The following is a 14,044-nucleotide window of genomic DNA, read 5'->3' as shown; positions in this document are numbered from 1 at the left end:
CCTGTTGCGTGATGTATGCCTAAATTAAAAATTTAAGTTTTAAACCTAATAGATGATGTTGAGATTGTTGTTGTGTTCATGAGTCCAATGTACAAGTTCATCAAAAGCCTTCCTTGCTGCAGCCACACAGGATATACAAGATACACCAATGACAATACTGTAGATTAAATGACCAAGAGATAAAAAGGGCCGACAAATATGGACGTACAGATAAACGCATTTCCACAGCGCAAGAAACAGAGTGATGTTTTGATGGGGCAGACAGGCCTGTTTGTGGTCCCGGAGTAATTTATGGGTTCAGTAGGTAAGGGGAAGTTCAAGAGACCGTCAGCTATAGGACAAACAATTGGACAGTAGATGTACGAAAACCCGGATGGACAGCTTGGGGGATGGGCGGGTCCAGATTTTAAAATCTTCCAGATTCTCGGGCAGTATATCTATCACCCACTGATCCCTCCCCTCAACCATCTCCTCTGGCAGCCCGTTTCACACACCCACCACTCCCTGCGAACAAAGAGACACCCCTCAGTTTCCAGTTAAATCTCATTTCCCCCCCTCACCTTAAACCTATGCTCTCCAATTACTGATTCCCCTACTCTGAACAAAAGACTCTCTGTATTCGCCTCACGATTTTTAAAAAAATTTTTTAAAATGTTTTATTTTTCACACTATGAACCATATCAATCAAAATACATACAAACATTTCCCTCTTGAATATACAGTGGTACTTTCTCCCCTTTTTTCCCCCCACCTTCCCTCTCCCCTTCCCACCCCCTTCTAAACCCATTAAACATTCAACATATACAATACAATAAAACCATTAAACAATGTCACCACACAATGAAAATAAACAAGGAAATTGTGTCATCTACTTTTACACACTGTATCAGTTCATTTCGACTTCTTCTCATTTTAGGGGGTGGAGGTCTGCGGTATTCTGTTAATTTATCTAGCGCTATCCTCGGTTTCCCCCCTTTCCATAAGAATTTCTTTATTATTCTCTTTAGTTCATTGAAGAATTTCTCTAATAAGGGAATTGTATCCTTGGGAAGACATTCATTTTAATGCAATTTACCCTCCCTATCAGTGTTAGTGACAATTCTTTCCAATGTTCTAAGTCATCCTGTAATTTCTTCATTAATGGCTGATAATTTAATTTGTATAGATGGCCTAAATTATTATCTAATCTAATATCTAGGAATCGGATTGCTTGTGTTTGCCATTTAAATGATGATTCTTTTTTAAACTCTGTGTAATCCGCATTATTCATTGGCATCACTTCACTTTTATTTGCGTTGATCTTGTACCCCAATATTTCTCCATATTCCTTCAATTCCTCATGTAGTTCTTTTATTGATATTTCTGGTTCTGTTAAGTATACTATAATGTCATCTGCAAATAAACTGATTTTATACTCCTTCTCCTTTATTTTTATCTCTTTTATTTTATTTTCTGTTCTTATCAGTTCTGCCAATGGTTCTATTGCTAAGGGAGGGAGATAGTTGACATCCCTGCCTAGTTGACCTACTTAATTTAAATTGGTTCGTTACATACCCATTTACTGTCACCTTCGCCAATGGTCCCTTATATAATGCTTTAATCCAATTAATATATTTTTCTGGTAGGTTGAACCTTTGTAATACTTTCAATAAATAATTCCATTCTACCCTGTCAAAGGCTTTTTCTGCATCTAAAGCAACAGCCACTGTTGACATCTTATTTCTTTGTACTGCATGGATTAAATTAATGACAGACATTATCTGCTGTTCGTCTTTTCTTAATAAATGCAGTTTGATTTTGTTTTACTATTTTTGGTACACAGTTGGTAAATCTGTTTGCTAATAGTTTTGCTATTATCTTATAATCTGAATTAAGTAGAGATATTGGTCTATATGATGCTGGTGTTAGTGGATCTTTCCCCATTTTTGGCATTACTGTAATTATTGCTGTTTTTCATGAATCTGGCAAGCTTTGTGTTTCTTCTATCTGGTTCATTACTTCCAGGAGAGGAGGAATTAATAACTCTTTAAATGTTTTATTGAATTCTATTGGGACTCCATCCTCTCCAGGCATTTTATTGTTTGGCAGCTTTTTTAATATATCCTGTATTTGCTCTATTTCAAATGCTCCTCTTCTTGCAATTTCAGTAGTTCAATTTTAGCTAAAAACTCATCTATTTTGTCTTCTTTCCCCTCGTTCTCAGATTTTAGCTAAAAACTCATCTATTTTGTCTTCTTTCCTCTCGTTCTCAGATTTTAGCTAAAAACTCATCTATTTTGTCTTCTTTCCCCTTGTTCTCAGTTCGGTAAAACTTAAAGTTTTCATTGATCTCTGTTGGGTTATATGTAATTTGTTTTTCCTTTTTCCTTGATGCCAATACAGTTCTTATTGCTTGTTCTGTTTTAAGTTGACAGGCTAATATTTTGTGCGTTTTTTCTCCGAGCTCATAATACTTCTGCTTTATTTTCATTATATTCTTCTCCACCTTATACGTTTGTAATGTTTGATATTTTATCATTTTATCCGCCAATTCTCTTTTTTTTGTTGTATTTTCCCTTGTTGCTAGTTCCTTTTCTGTACTTACTATCTCCCTTTCCAACTGTTCTATTTCCTAATTGTAGTCCTTTTTCACCTTAGTTATATAACTTATTATCTGCCCTCTAATGAAAGCTTTCATTGCATCACATAATATAAATTTGTCTTTCACTGATTCCGTATTTATTTCAAAGTACATTTTAACTTGGCGCTCAATAAATTCTCTAAAATCCTGTCTTTTAAGTAGCATGGAGTTTAATCTCCATCTATATGTTCTTGGTGCGATGTCCTCCAGTTCTATTGCTAATAACAGGGTGAATGATCAGATAACAATCTAGCTTTATATTCCGTTTTCCTAACTCTCCCTTGAATATGGGCTGACAACAGGAACAGGTCAATCCTTGAGTATGTTTTATGTCTACTCAAATAATATGAGTATTCCTTTTCCCTTGGGAGCTGCCTCCTCCATATATCCATAAGTTTCATTTCCTGCATTGATTTAACCATAAATTTGGCCACTTTATTCTTTTTGCTAGTCTTTTGTCCAGTTTTATCCATCTTTGGGTCCAAATTGAGGTTAAAATCCCCTCCTATCAATATATTCCCCTGAGTATCTATAATCTTCAAAAAAATATCTTGCATAAACTTTTGATCCTCTTTATTAGGTGCACATATATTGACCAACTTCCAGAATTCTGAATATATCTGACATTTTATCATTACATATCTCCCTGCTGAATCTATTATTTCCTCTTCTATTTTGATTGGTACATTTTTATTGATTAATATAACTACACCTCTGGCTTTTGAGTTATATGACGCTGCCGTTACGTGCCCTACCCAGTCTCTCCTTAATTTATTATGTTCCACTTCAGTTGGATGCGTTTCTTGCACAAATGCTATATCTATTTTTTCTTTTTTCAGTAAATTTAATAGCCTCTTCCATTTAATTTGGTTATGTATTCCATTAATATTTATAGTCATATAGTTCAACATGGCCATTTCATACTCTGTTTACCTCTCATTTCCGCTTCCTCACCACCACCATCCCCCTTTTCCCCATTTTCATCTCTCAGATTTCCCTTTTTGAACTCAATGTATGACAACACATTTAAAACAACAACTCCCACATCTAAAATTCCCTTAACCCCAAGTGTCCCCCCTCCCCCTCTCTGAGCCGGGCAACTCTTGCTGGGCAACCACAACTCCCCTCACTATTTGTATTATGAACCCGCTCGCAAGCGTCATCTCATTTCGCAGTGATGGTTATTCTCTCCCACCCAAACCCCTCCAGAAAATACTTTTATCTTCACATTTAACAAAGCTCACCCTCTTTTCTTTTTTTTCTCCCCCTTACTTCCCTTTTCTTTCCCTTCTCTAGTTCTTACTTATACATTATTTTTACATCTTTATATGTAGTTTGTCGTCGTTCTTCGTTCTTGTTACATCTCTTCATCTCTCCTTCTGTCCTGCAGGCATTCTGCAAATTCTCGTGCTTTCTCCGGATCCGAGAACAGTCTGTTTTGCTCCCCCGGAATAAATATTTTAAGCACAGCTGGATATCTTAACATAAATTTATAGCCTTTTTTCCATAGGATCGATTTTGCTGTATTAAACTCTTTCCTCTTCTTTAGGAGTTCAAAACTTTGGGTAAAAAAATATTTTTTGACCCTTGTATTCCAATGGTTTTTTGTCTAATTTTATTCCTTGCCCTCTCCAGTATATTTTCTCTTGTCGAGTATCTCAGAAATTTTACTAAAACGGATCTTGGTTTTTGTTGTGTCTCTGGTTTTGGGGCTAGTGTTCTGTGTGCCCTTTCTATTTCCATTCCTTCCTGCATTTCTGGCATTCCCAGGACCTTTGGGATCCATTCTTTTATAAATTCTTTCATATTTGAGCCTTCTTCATCTTCCTTTAGGCCCACGATCTTTATGTTGTTTCGCCTCCTATAGCTTTCCATTATATCCAATCTTCTGAGGTAACAACTCTTGTGACTCTAACTTTTTTGTCACTGTCTTCCAATTTTCTTCCATTCACTTCCATTTCTACACCCGTTTCTCATTCTTCCACATTTTCTAATCTTTTCCCTATTTCTGTCATGATCAACTCTATTCTACTCACTTTTTCTTCTGTACTTTTCATTTTTCTTTTCATTTCACTAAATTCTCATGTCAACCATTCTTTTAATGCTTTCATTTGTTCTTGAAATTTTTAAAATCTATATACTGTCTGTAGAGCGCGTCGAAAGAACCAAAGACTTGATCCAAACCAAGGCTTTTATTATCTAAAAGACTGGAGCATATCACAAGTAGGTCGACAAGTCCAGAATGACCTGGTCTGGTTAGGAGCAATCCTTGAAGACCTGCCAGTAGGTGTGGCTACACTCTCATCCAATCACAGTCATCCTACACTACCATCTGTACATATTGGTGAGAGAATCTGTACTATCACACGGTCCATCTATTTTACCTTCTATTCCTCTGTGCAGAGCTTGGTCTTCTTCTGCACCTGTGTTTGTGTCTTCTACTTCTCTTCCTTGTATCTGTGTCTCTTCTGACTTTCTTGTTGAGCTGCTTGCCTCAGTTTGATGGTTGTTTGTTTGCATAGCTTCCTGTTTTTGGTCCTCTTCTGGGCTAGTTATCTTTTGGGCTCCATGTTGCTGTTTTTCTTTCTTATCACTCCCTTTCCTGTCGCTTTCCTCTTCTTCCAGCTGAGACCCCTGCTGTCGGGCATCTCTCAGCTGGTCGTGCTGTGCAAGTTCACTTCACAGCTGGGCCCCCTTCCCATCGGTGTTTTCCTTTTCCTTAGTGTGCGCATTGCGCACTTCTGTTTGGCTCAGAGAGCCATTTTTGCAGTCCCGCGGTCGGGAGGTCGTGACTCTGCGGGGTCGCCACTAACCTCGGGGAGCAGGCTCCTCTCTCCACGGCAGCTCCCTACCTCTTCATGCAGGTAAGGCCTTCTCCTTTCTCTTCCGGCATCTTTTCTTTTTTTTTTCCCCGTTGTTTTTGGTTTTTCCTTCTTGAGTGCCATTTTCTTTCTTTTCTCCACACCTTTATCTTTTATTTGTTGTGTTTTTTGTGTTTCTTGAACTTTGTGCTTTCTTCACTTTATTTCTTCTTTTCTGGAGAGGGCTGGTATTCTCCTACCGGCCACTACTCCATCACATGACTCCTCCCCGCCTCACGATTTTTGAGATTAATCTTTAATGCCTGGCAACCAGGCCAGGCCTGCACAGCTGACAACCCCAGCAGTGCTCCAAACAACATCTCAGACTAGGTCAGTATGCCAGCCAACATCTCAGACCAGGTCAACCCTGTACAGCTGACAACCCCAGCAGAGCTCCAGCCAATGTCTCGGACCAGGTCACTGCGCCAGCCAACGTCTCGGACCAGACCAGGCCTGCACAGCTGACAAACCCAGAAGTGCGCCAGCCAATGTCTCGGACCAGGTCACTGCGCCAGCCAATGTCTCGGACCAGGCCAGGCCTGCACAGCTGACAACCCCAGCAGAGCTCCAGCCAACATCTCAAACTAGGTCAGTGTGCCAGCCAACATCTCAGACCAGGTCAACCCTGCACAGCTGACAACCCCAGCAAAGCTCCAGCCAACGTCTTGGACCTGGCCAGGCCTGCACAGCTGACAACCCCAGCAGTGCGCCAGCCAACGTCTCAGACCAGGCCACTGCGCCAGCCAACGTCTCGGACCAGGCCAGGCTTGCACAGCTGACAACTCCAGCAGTGCCTCAGCCAACATCTTGGACTAGGTCAGCCCTGCACAGCTGACAACCTCCATCAGTGTGCCAGCCAATGTCTCAGACCAGGTCAGGCCTGCACAGCTGACAACCCCAGCAGTGCGCCAGCCAACGTCTCTGCCCCCAAGACTTGATTAGTAAATCTCCTTCCACTTCTTTCCTACCAGAAAACAAACCTTGTTCATTTCTGAAGCAGAGCGAGAATATTTAGTGCACATCTTCAATTCATCTTTTTGGGAGTAAGTCTTGGAATCCACCTGAGGAACAAAAATGGGTAGAGTTTTAAACAGCAGCATGGGGTTTTGAGAATGTCTCATTTATTTAATCAATGTGAAAGTCAAGTTTATTGTCATCTAATTATACAACTGGATGAAGCAGCATTCTTTGGTCCTCAGTGCAAAACATACAGACACACAACCAGACATAACACACATACACACAAACAATACATAAACAGGACAAGTTTCATCTGTTGAAATAGAGGTTGTTTCATGAATACGAGAGTCTCGGAGGATGAGAGTGAGCAGTTCCTTTGGTTGTTCAACATTCTCACTGCCTGTGGGAAGAAGCTGTTCCTCAGCCTGGTGGTGCTGGCTCTGATCCTCCTGTATCTCTTACCCGACGGGAGCAGCTGGAAGATTCTGTGTGCTGGGTAGAAGGGGGCCTCAATGATCTTGCCTGTCCCCTTCCGACAATGATCCCAGTAGATCACGTCGATGGAGGTAAGGGGGAAGGAGGCTCCAGTGAGCTCCAGAAAGAAGCACTGGAGAACAGAGAACTACAAAGAAATCCAAAATATTGACCACTCTGCCACACACTGGTCTGGTCCAGCAAAGCAAGATAACCTGCAGGTGCTGGGGGCAAGTGCAGAGCACAAACTTGCTGGAGGAACTCAGCAGGTCACTCAACATCCATAGGAAGGAAAAGGCAGTCGATGTTTCAGGCCTGGGTCCTTCAGTCAGAATCCCTGTGGGTCCTGCGCGACTTGTTGAGTTTCTCCAGAATTTTTTGTACTGAGTTCCTCCAAATGATTTTTAATTCTGTTTTTGTTTAAAACTGTTGTACTTTAAAATGGAAAGGAGAACCTTCTTCAATGTGCTGAAGTAATGGGTTCTCCTCAGCTCTTAGTTCCCACCAGGAGGTACAAAGAAAGCCTCTACTTCCTCAGGAGTTTGCGGAGGAGCTAGTGGAGTTGTTCAAGTGAACCGGTACGGACTTGAAGGGCCGACATGGCCTGTTTCCATGCTGTAAACGGTTATATGGTTATATATGGTTATTACACATAACCGAGATTCTTTTTCTTGTGGGTGAGGCAGAATTACCACCAATGTTGTGCAAAACTCTGTACTGAAGATACGAATCAAAAGAGAGAAATGTCAACAAGATGGAGCGCAAAATGTGCAATATAGAAAATGAATATTCAATAATCAATAAAGTGCACAAGTCAGAGTCCTTAAACGAATCTCTGATTGAGTTTGTTGTTGAGGAGTCTGATGGTGGAGGGGGAGCAGCTGTTCCTGAACCTGGGGGTTCGAGTCTTGTGGGACCGATACTTCTTTCCTGATGGCAGCAGAAAGAACAAAGCATGTGCTGGGTGGGGTGGATCCTTGATGATCACTGCTGCTCTCTGACGGCAGCGATCCCCGTAGATGTTATCGACAGTGGGGAAGGTTTTGCCTGTGATGTCCTGGGCTGCGTCCACTACCTTTTGAAGGGGGTTTACACTCAGGGGTATTCGTGCCCCCCGTACCCGACTGTGATGCAGCCAGTCAGCATACTTTCTACCACACAGCTGTAGAAATTTGCCAAGCTATTCAAAGTCATGCCAAACCTCCACAATATTTAAAGATACTCCACATAATGGAGGGCTCGATAACAAGCAGAAATGCTGTTGAGGAAATTCGTCAGATACCAACAATCCCTTCTGATCAGCCTCCTCAATCCAGCAACTTCAGTTTCCCGTTCAACTCAAATCTGCAATCAGCTTTCACAAGTCCCAAGGACAAGCTCCGAAACTTGTTGGCCTTAATCTTGCAACTTGATGCTTTTGGTGTGGTCAGCAAGGTGTTGGCTGCTCCAGAGGTGGAGATAAAAGTAACCAAATCATTTTTACGTCAGATTCAAAAACATGAAATCTCGTGAGTCTTGAAACACTTCAATACTGAAATTGATAAAATTTACTCAGGGACATGGACCCAATGAAAGAAAATTATATTAAATGCGATTTTCGTCAACATACAGTATCCTCGAATTGGAAGATGCTGGATAGTTGAATTTTCCGGTTACTTGAGATTGCACGATTGGCAAACTGGCCGCTGGAGGGTGCTAATTTTTAACTTTCATATTTTTTACCTATTTATTTTCTGTGATTTTTTTTGCCAGTTGCTTGAATTCCGTATAATGGTATTTATTTTCAGTGTATATTTTTATTGCTAACTTAAGTTCAACTACATCATTTTAATTATATTATTCACAGAATCTATATTTGTTAGTTGGATTTTAACCTTTATTATAAAACCTAATTGTCTGGAAACAAATATAATTGCCATGATTGCTGGCAATCTGAACCTGAACAAGACTGGGTGCCACAGCAGGAGGACAATAATTATAAACATTAATCACCTTATCACGCTGCTGACTTGCATGTCGGTACGTGTCTACGGCTTTCATTGAGAATGAGGAGGCTTGTTTGGAGAGGACTCTATCAGGCTGCAAATGAAAGATTCGACCTTAAGAATTTAAGTAGAATACCACTGTTTAATAGGACCTAATGTGACCCTCCGATCCCTTCTCAATCGACTCCTGCATAAAGTGTCTGATTCTCTCTGCTATTTGTCAGATTTAGTCAAGCACAATACCAGCTCAATACCACCAAATAAACCAGCATCGATACCATATGCCTCCCTTCCTGACAGGTTCTACGCATGGCTTGACAGGGGAAAAAGTGACACCAAAGAAAGGCTCATCTGCCCCCGAAGAACAGACGCCCTTACTTGCTGTGGTTGAGACGAGGAGAGCACATACCACCCTTCAGCACCATGCCTGGCATTAAAAAGCATTGGGAAGTAGTGGCCAGAGCCCACACCATTTCCTCCCCGATTTCTACTAAAATCCAGCACTGGAGATTTCTCCACATTTGAAGAGAGTGAAGCCCGAACGTCTGCAGACACCTTGATTGTAGTGAAAACACAGAAATGTTGGAGGAACTCAGCAGGACTCGAAGCATCCACAGGAGGTAAAGATACATAACTGACATTTTGGGCCTGAGCCCTTCTTCAAGGTGTGAGCAAAGAGCAGGCAGGCGCCTGAATTAAAAGCTGGAGAAGGGAGGGGAAGAGCAGAGGCCAACAGACAAAAGGTGATCATTGGACATGGGCAAGAGGGCAGGAAGGGAAAGGTGAGAATTGATTAAGGGAGGGGGTGATTCTGTGAATGCAGAACTGGAGAAAAGGAGAGAGAGAAAGAGAGAGAGAGAGTGAGAGAGAGGAAAGGAGATATAGGGACAGAGACACCGGTGGGAGGGCTAATGGCAACTGGAGAAGTTGATGTCAATGCCATCGGATTGGAGGGTACCCGGTCAGAAGATGAGGTGTTGTTCCTCCAATTTACAGATGGTCTCTGTCCAGCCGTGCACGAGACCACGGACAGACATGTCAGCAAGGAAATGGGGCGGGGAATTGAAATGGGCGGCCACTGGGAAATCCATGTTATTGCAGCAGACAGTGCCGAGGTGCTCAATGAAACCATCTCCCTGCAAAGGTGCTGAGAGGGGCAATCTGGGAGATCGCTCTGCTGAGCACCATTGTTCCGTCCACCACAATAGCGTGGATCTCCCAGTGGCCGCCCATTTCAATTCCCAACCTCATTCCTGTCTGCCTGCTTTACGCTCATACCTTGAAGAAGGGCTCAGTCCCGAAAGGTTGGTAATATACCTTTACCTCCTTTGGACCCTGCGAGACCAGCATTTACTGTGATTTCCCCACATTTAAAAATACCCTCCCTCGACTCACTAATCATTCCCACCAGGTCCTCCTCCTCCCCCTCCTCCTTCTCCTCCTCCCCCTCCCCTTCCTCCTCCTCCTCCACAGAGCCTTCATCATTTTCTCCAACTGTGCAAACAACTGGGGCAGCATGATTAATGTGGCAATTAGCGCAACACTGTTACAGCGCCAGCGACCCAGATTCGAATCCCAGGCTCTCCATAAGGAGTTTGTGAGTTCTCTTGTGTCTGTGTGGGCTTCCTCTGGATGCTTCAGTTTCCTCCCACCCTTCAAAACGTACAGGGTTTATAGGATAATTGGCTGTGATTGGGTGGCACAGGATCATGGGGCAGAAGGGCCTGATACTGTGCTGCATGTCTGAATTTGACAATTTTAATTCAATATTGATACAGAGGTCCTCATGTGATCTACCTTCACACTCATGTTGCTGGTCTGCTGCGGATACTACCCTTCCCTTTCTAATCCCTTCTCCATTCGAGCTCTCACAGAATATCGTCACCCTTTCTCTCGACTTCCCCTCCTGGTATTTCCTGTAGCTCCTTCTTTGCAGCCAAAGCCTTGACTTTTTGGAGCAGGTATTTAACTGGCCCTAGATCAGGAAGTGTTTTCGTCAACTCGGCCCCCTCAACATCTAGCAAACAAACATTGAAGTCAGAAACGTGAACTGTGACTAACCTCCTTGTGTGGAAATTTCCTGGGATAGACCTTACTTGAGTCTTCCTCGAGGCGATGGGATGCTGTTGATTCTCTTCTTGCTCTCCCCACATTGGAAGTGATGAATTCGCGACGAGACTCAGTGACCGGCCTGTTGCAAGACAGTCGTCGTAACCTCACTCAGTGACACTGCCTATTAAAGAGGCATCAAATCCTCCTTTGTACTTCCTTAGAAAACAAGATACTCAAACAATCCTGGGGGAGCCCAATGAGCCCCTCGTACCTTCCCAGCTAGCTCCACTCCCCTGCCTCTTTTCCTCAGAAGAGTCACAGAGCACGGACTCAGTCCCTGCCCCACACATCCAGCACCCATTCTATTCCCACTGATTACCCCGGACTCAATGTGAGGTGCCTGCACAGGCTGTGGGCTGTTTGCGACTTGTGCCCGAGAGATTTGCGTCAGGTGGCAAGCTGCTGGAGACTGGCTGATGGGCTACCAGGTGTTGGAGCCAGGACACAAGAGGGTGCGGGGGTGCTGATCGTGTCAGAGGCTCAGACTGCCGATGGCTTGGATTGGACTGTGTGTGGCTGAGGGGGCGCTGGGGGCGAATCCACAGACACCCAGTCTCTCTGAGGGGCCTCTCTTTCGCTTCTTGTTCTCTGACCGCAAGAGGCCCTGGTAAATTCCTGCACATAGGTGGTGGAAAGTTTGCTGACCAGCTCACATTACCTCTCAGGTTCCTATTATATCTCTTCCCTCCCCCCACTCTACCCCCCTCCCTCACTGAAGCTTTCCCTATCGTTTAGGTCCTGGCAACATCCTCGATGCTCCTCTCTGCAGTTAAATACAACTCACTGCCTCCGTTAAGTCCAGGATCCCATGTTCTTACTGTCGTCTCACTCAGGGTTCAGTGAACCCCCTCGGTATAAGTTTCAATCCACAAGTTTTAAACCATGGTGGTTCTCCCCATTTTTTGTGTCACTTTCCAACACGTTACATTTCGTTATTTCACATTTTTTTTCTGCCGCATTTGTCCATTTAGTTCCCTGATCCATGGCTCCTTAAACTTAAACCCATGCCACCCAATTGCACCCAAATTAACCAATAGCCCTGTACGTTTTGGAATGGGAGGAAACCGGAGCACCCAGACAAAACTCACGCAGACAGGGGGAGAACGTACAAACCCCTCAAAGACAGTGCTGGATTCGAACCCAGGTCACTGGCGCTGTTCCGGGCGATCTCCTCACTGTTTAGCAAACTTCTACACGTAGCATCACCACCAAATTCCATCCTGCAGCTAAATAATAAGCCTTTAACACAAAGTAAATCAATCAAACTAAGCATGATCCTTGAGGCACTCCACCATCGACACCATCTTCCAGCCTGATGCACATTAATCATTTTAGGGCAGCTTTCTACCAATACTGGAACTGAATCTTTAACTTGATCTGCCTCACCTTTGCTAACTTGCTTTCATAAGAACATAAGCAATAGGAGCAGAGTTGGCCATCTGGCCTGTCGAGCCTGTTCCGCCACTCAATGAAATCATTGCTGATCTAATGATTGCTCATCCGTACCTACCTGTCTTTTCCCCATATCCTTTAATTTCCCGACATATAAAAATCTATCCAACCTTGTCTTAAGTATATTTACTGAGATCGCCTCCACTGCTTCAATGGGCAGCAAATACCACAGATTCACCCTTCTCTAGGAAAAGCAGTTCCTCCTCATCTCCATCCTAAATCTACTCCCCTGGATTTTTAAAAAATATTTAGACATAGCACGGTAACAGGCCCTTCCGATCATTGGTAACAGGCCCTTCCAATCCATGGTAACAGGCCCTTCCGATCCATGGTAACAGGCCCTTCCGATCCATGGTAACAGGCCCTATCAGCCTCGAGCCCGTGCTGCCCAATTACATCCAATTAACTACATTCCCGATACGTTTAGAAGGGTGGGAGGAAACCAGAAACCCATGCAGTCATGGGGAGAACAGACAAACTCCTTCAGACAGCACAGGATTGGAACCCCAGTCCCGATTGCTGGCACTGTAACAGCATTGCGCTAACCGCTACGCCAACCGTGCCTCCCCTTGAGGCTATGTCTCATAGTTCTAGACCCCACCAACCTCTATCTTGTCTATGCCTTTCTGAAGAGGGGACTCCATTAAATGGCTGAGTTTAATCCCCTCCCATCCCTTTATAACTCCCCTCACACAAGGTTGATCAGACAGCCATCATTTGCTGCCTGATTTTTAATTAACTCAACCCATGCCAAGTAGCCTATTCATAATTCCTGAATAACAGTTTCTAAAAGCTTTCTCACCACTGATAGATATTAAACCATCATAGTCTGGCACACTCTCCAGCACTGAGGTGCAATGTATGGCAGTTCTTAAGGCCCTTCCTGTATTGATATCCAAAGCTTTTAGTCTCACCACAAATGGAAACTCTACCCCATTAACTTTCTCCAGGTGTTGCGGACCCAGGGAGAGCAGGGAGCGGAGATACAGCGCTGCTCCGCAGGGTCCAACCGCCATCACTTCTGTACAGGCTTTCAACAAGATGGTGGAGTCTGTGTTTGTCACGAGGGGTTGCAGACTCCGGGGAAGCAGATGACTGGCGCAGGGCAACAGAGAATGGGAAGGACACCCCATGGTTGAGAAGGAGAAGGAGAGGAGACGGCCCACAGGATGGTGACCACAGCAGACCAGTGAGGGGCTCACACAGATGGCGGGCTGTTTGTTTCTCGAGGTGAGGAACCCACGCAGGCTGTGAGTTGCTGGTGACTGTGGTCGAGGGATTCATGCTGGGCTGCGGACTGCTGGAAACTGGCTGGAGTCTGGCTAAAGGGGGATCAGGTTTTAAGAACTGTGATTTGAGAGGGTGCCGAGGGCTTCCTGCCAAGAGCTTGGTCTGGACTCTGTGTGGCTGCAGGGGCTGCGGGAGCCGAATCCACGGACACCCAGTGATTCTGGGGGGACTCTCCTTTGCTTAGAGAAGCTTCAGGTGATTTCTGCTGACGTAAACAAATTCCGTGTAATATTGCACTGTCTTTAGAACATGAAAATAAGTTGAATCTTAAATCTAGATGATCGGAAGGT

General features: G+C 43.9%; 1 protein-coding gene across 4 annotated transcripts in view; it reads right to left on the bottom strand.

Annotated features, from left to right (window-relative positions):
- triobpb (TRIO and F-actin binding protein b) overlaps positions 1-14,044 on the bottom strand; it is a 167,758-nt gene that overhangs the window by 129,690 nt on the left and 24,024 nt on the right. For all 4 annotated transcript variants that reach the window (XM_069909011.1, XM_069909012.1, XM_069909014.1 and 1 more), the window contains 3 exons: positions 10,962-11,091; positions 8,908-8,994; positions 6,462-6,542 (listed from right to left, as the gene is read on the bottom strand). In XM_069909011.1, coding sequence (XP_069765112.1) covers positions 6,462-6,542; positions 8,908-8,994; positions 10,962-11,091 — 298 coding nt within the window. The remainder of the gene's footprint in view (positions 1-6,461; positions 6,543-8,907; positions 8,995-10,961; positions 11,092-14,044) is intronic.

This window comes from Narcine bancroftii, chromosome 13, assembly GCF_036971445.1.
Source record: "Narcine bancroftii isolate sNarBan1 chromosome 13, sNarBan1.hap1, whole genome shotgun sequence".
Lineage (NCBI taxonomy): Eukaryota > Metazoa > Chordata > Chondrichthyes > Torpediniformes > Narcinidae > Narcine > Narcine bancroftii.
The sequence above is the reverse complement of the archived record's forward strand: the minus strand, read 5'-3'. Positions and strand labels throughout refer to the sequence as shown.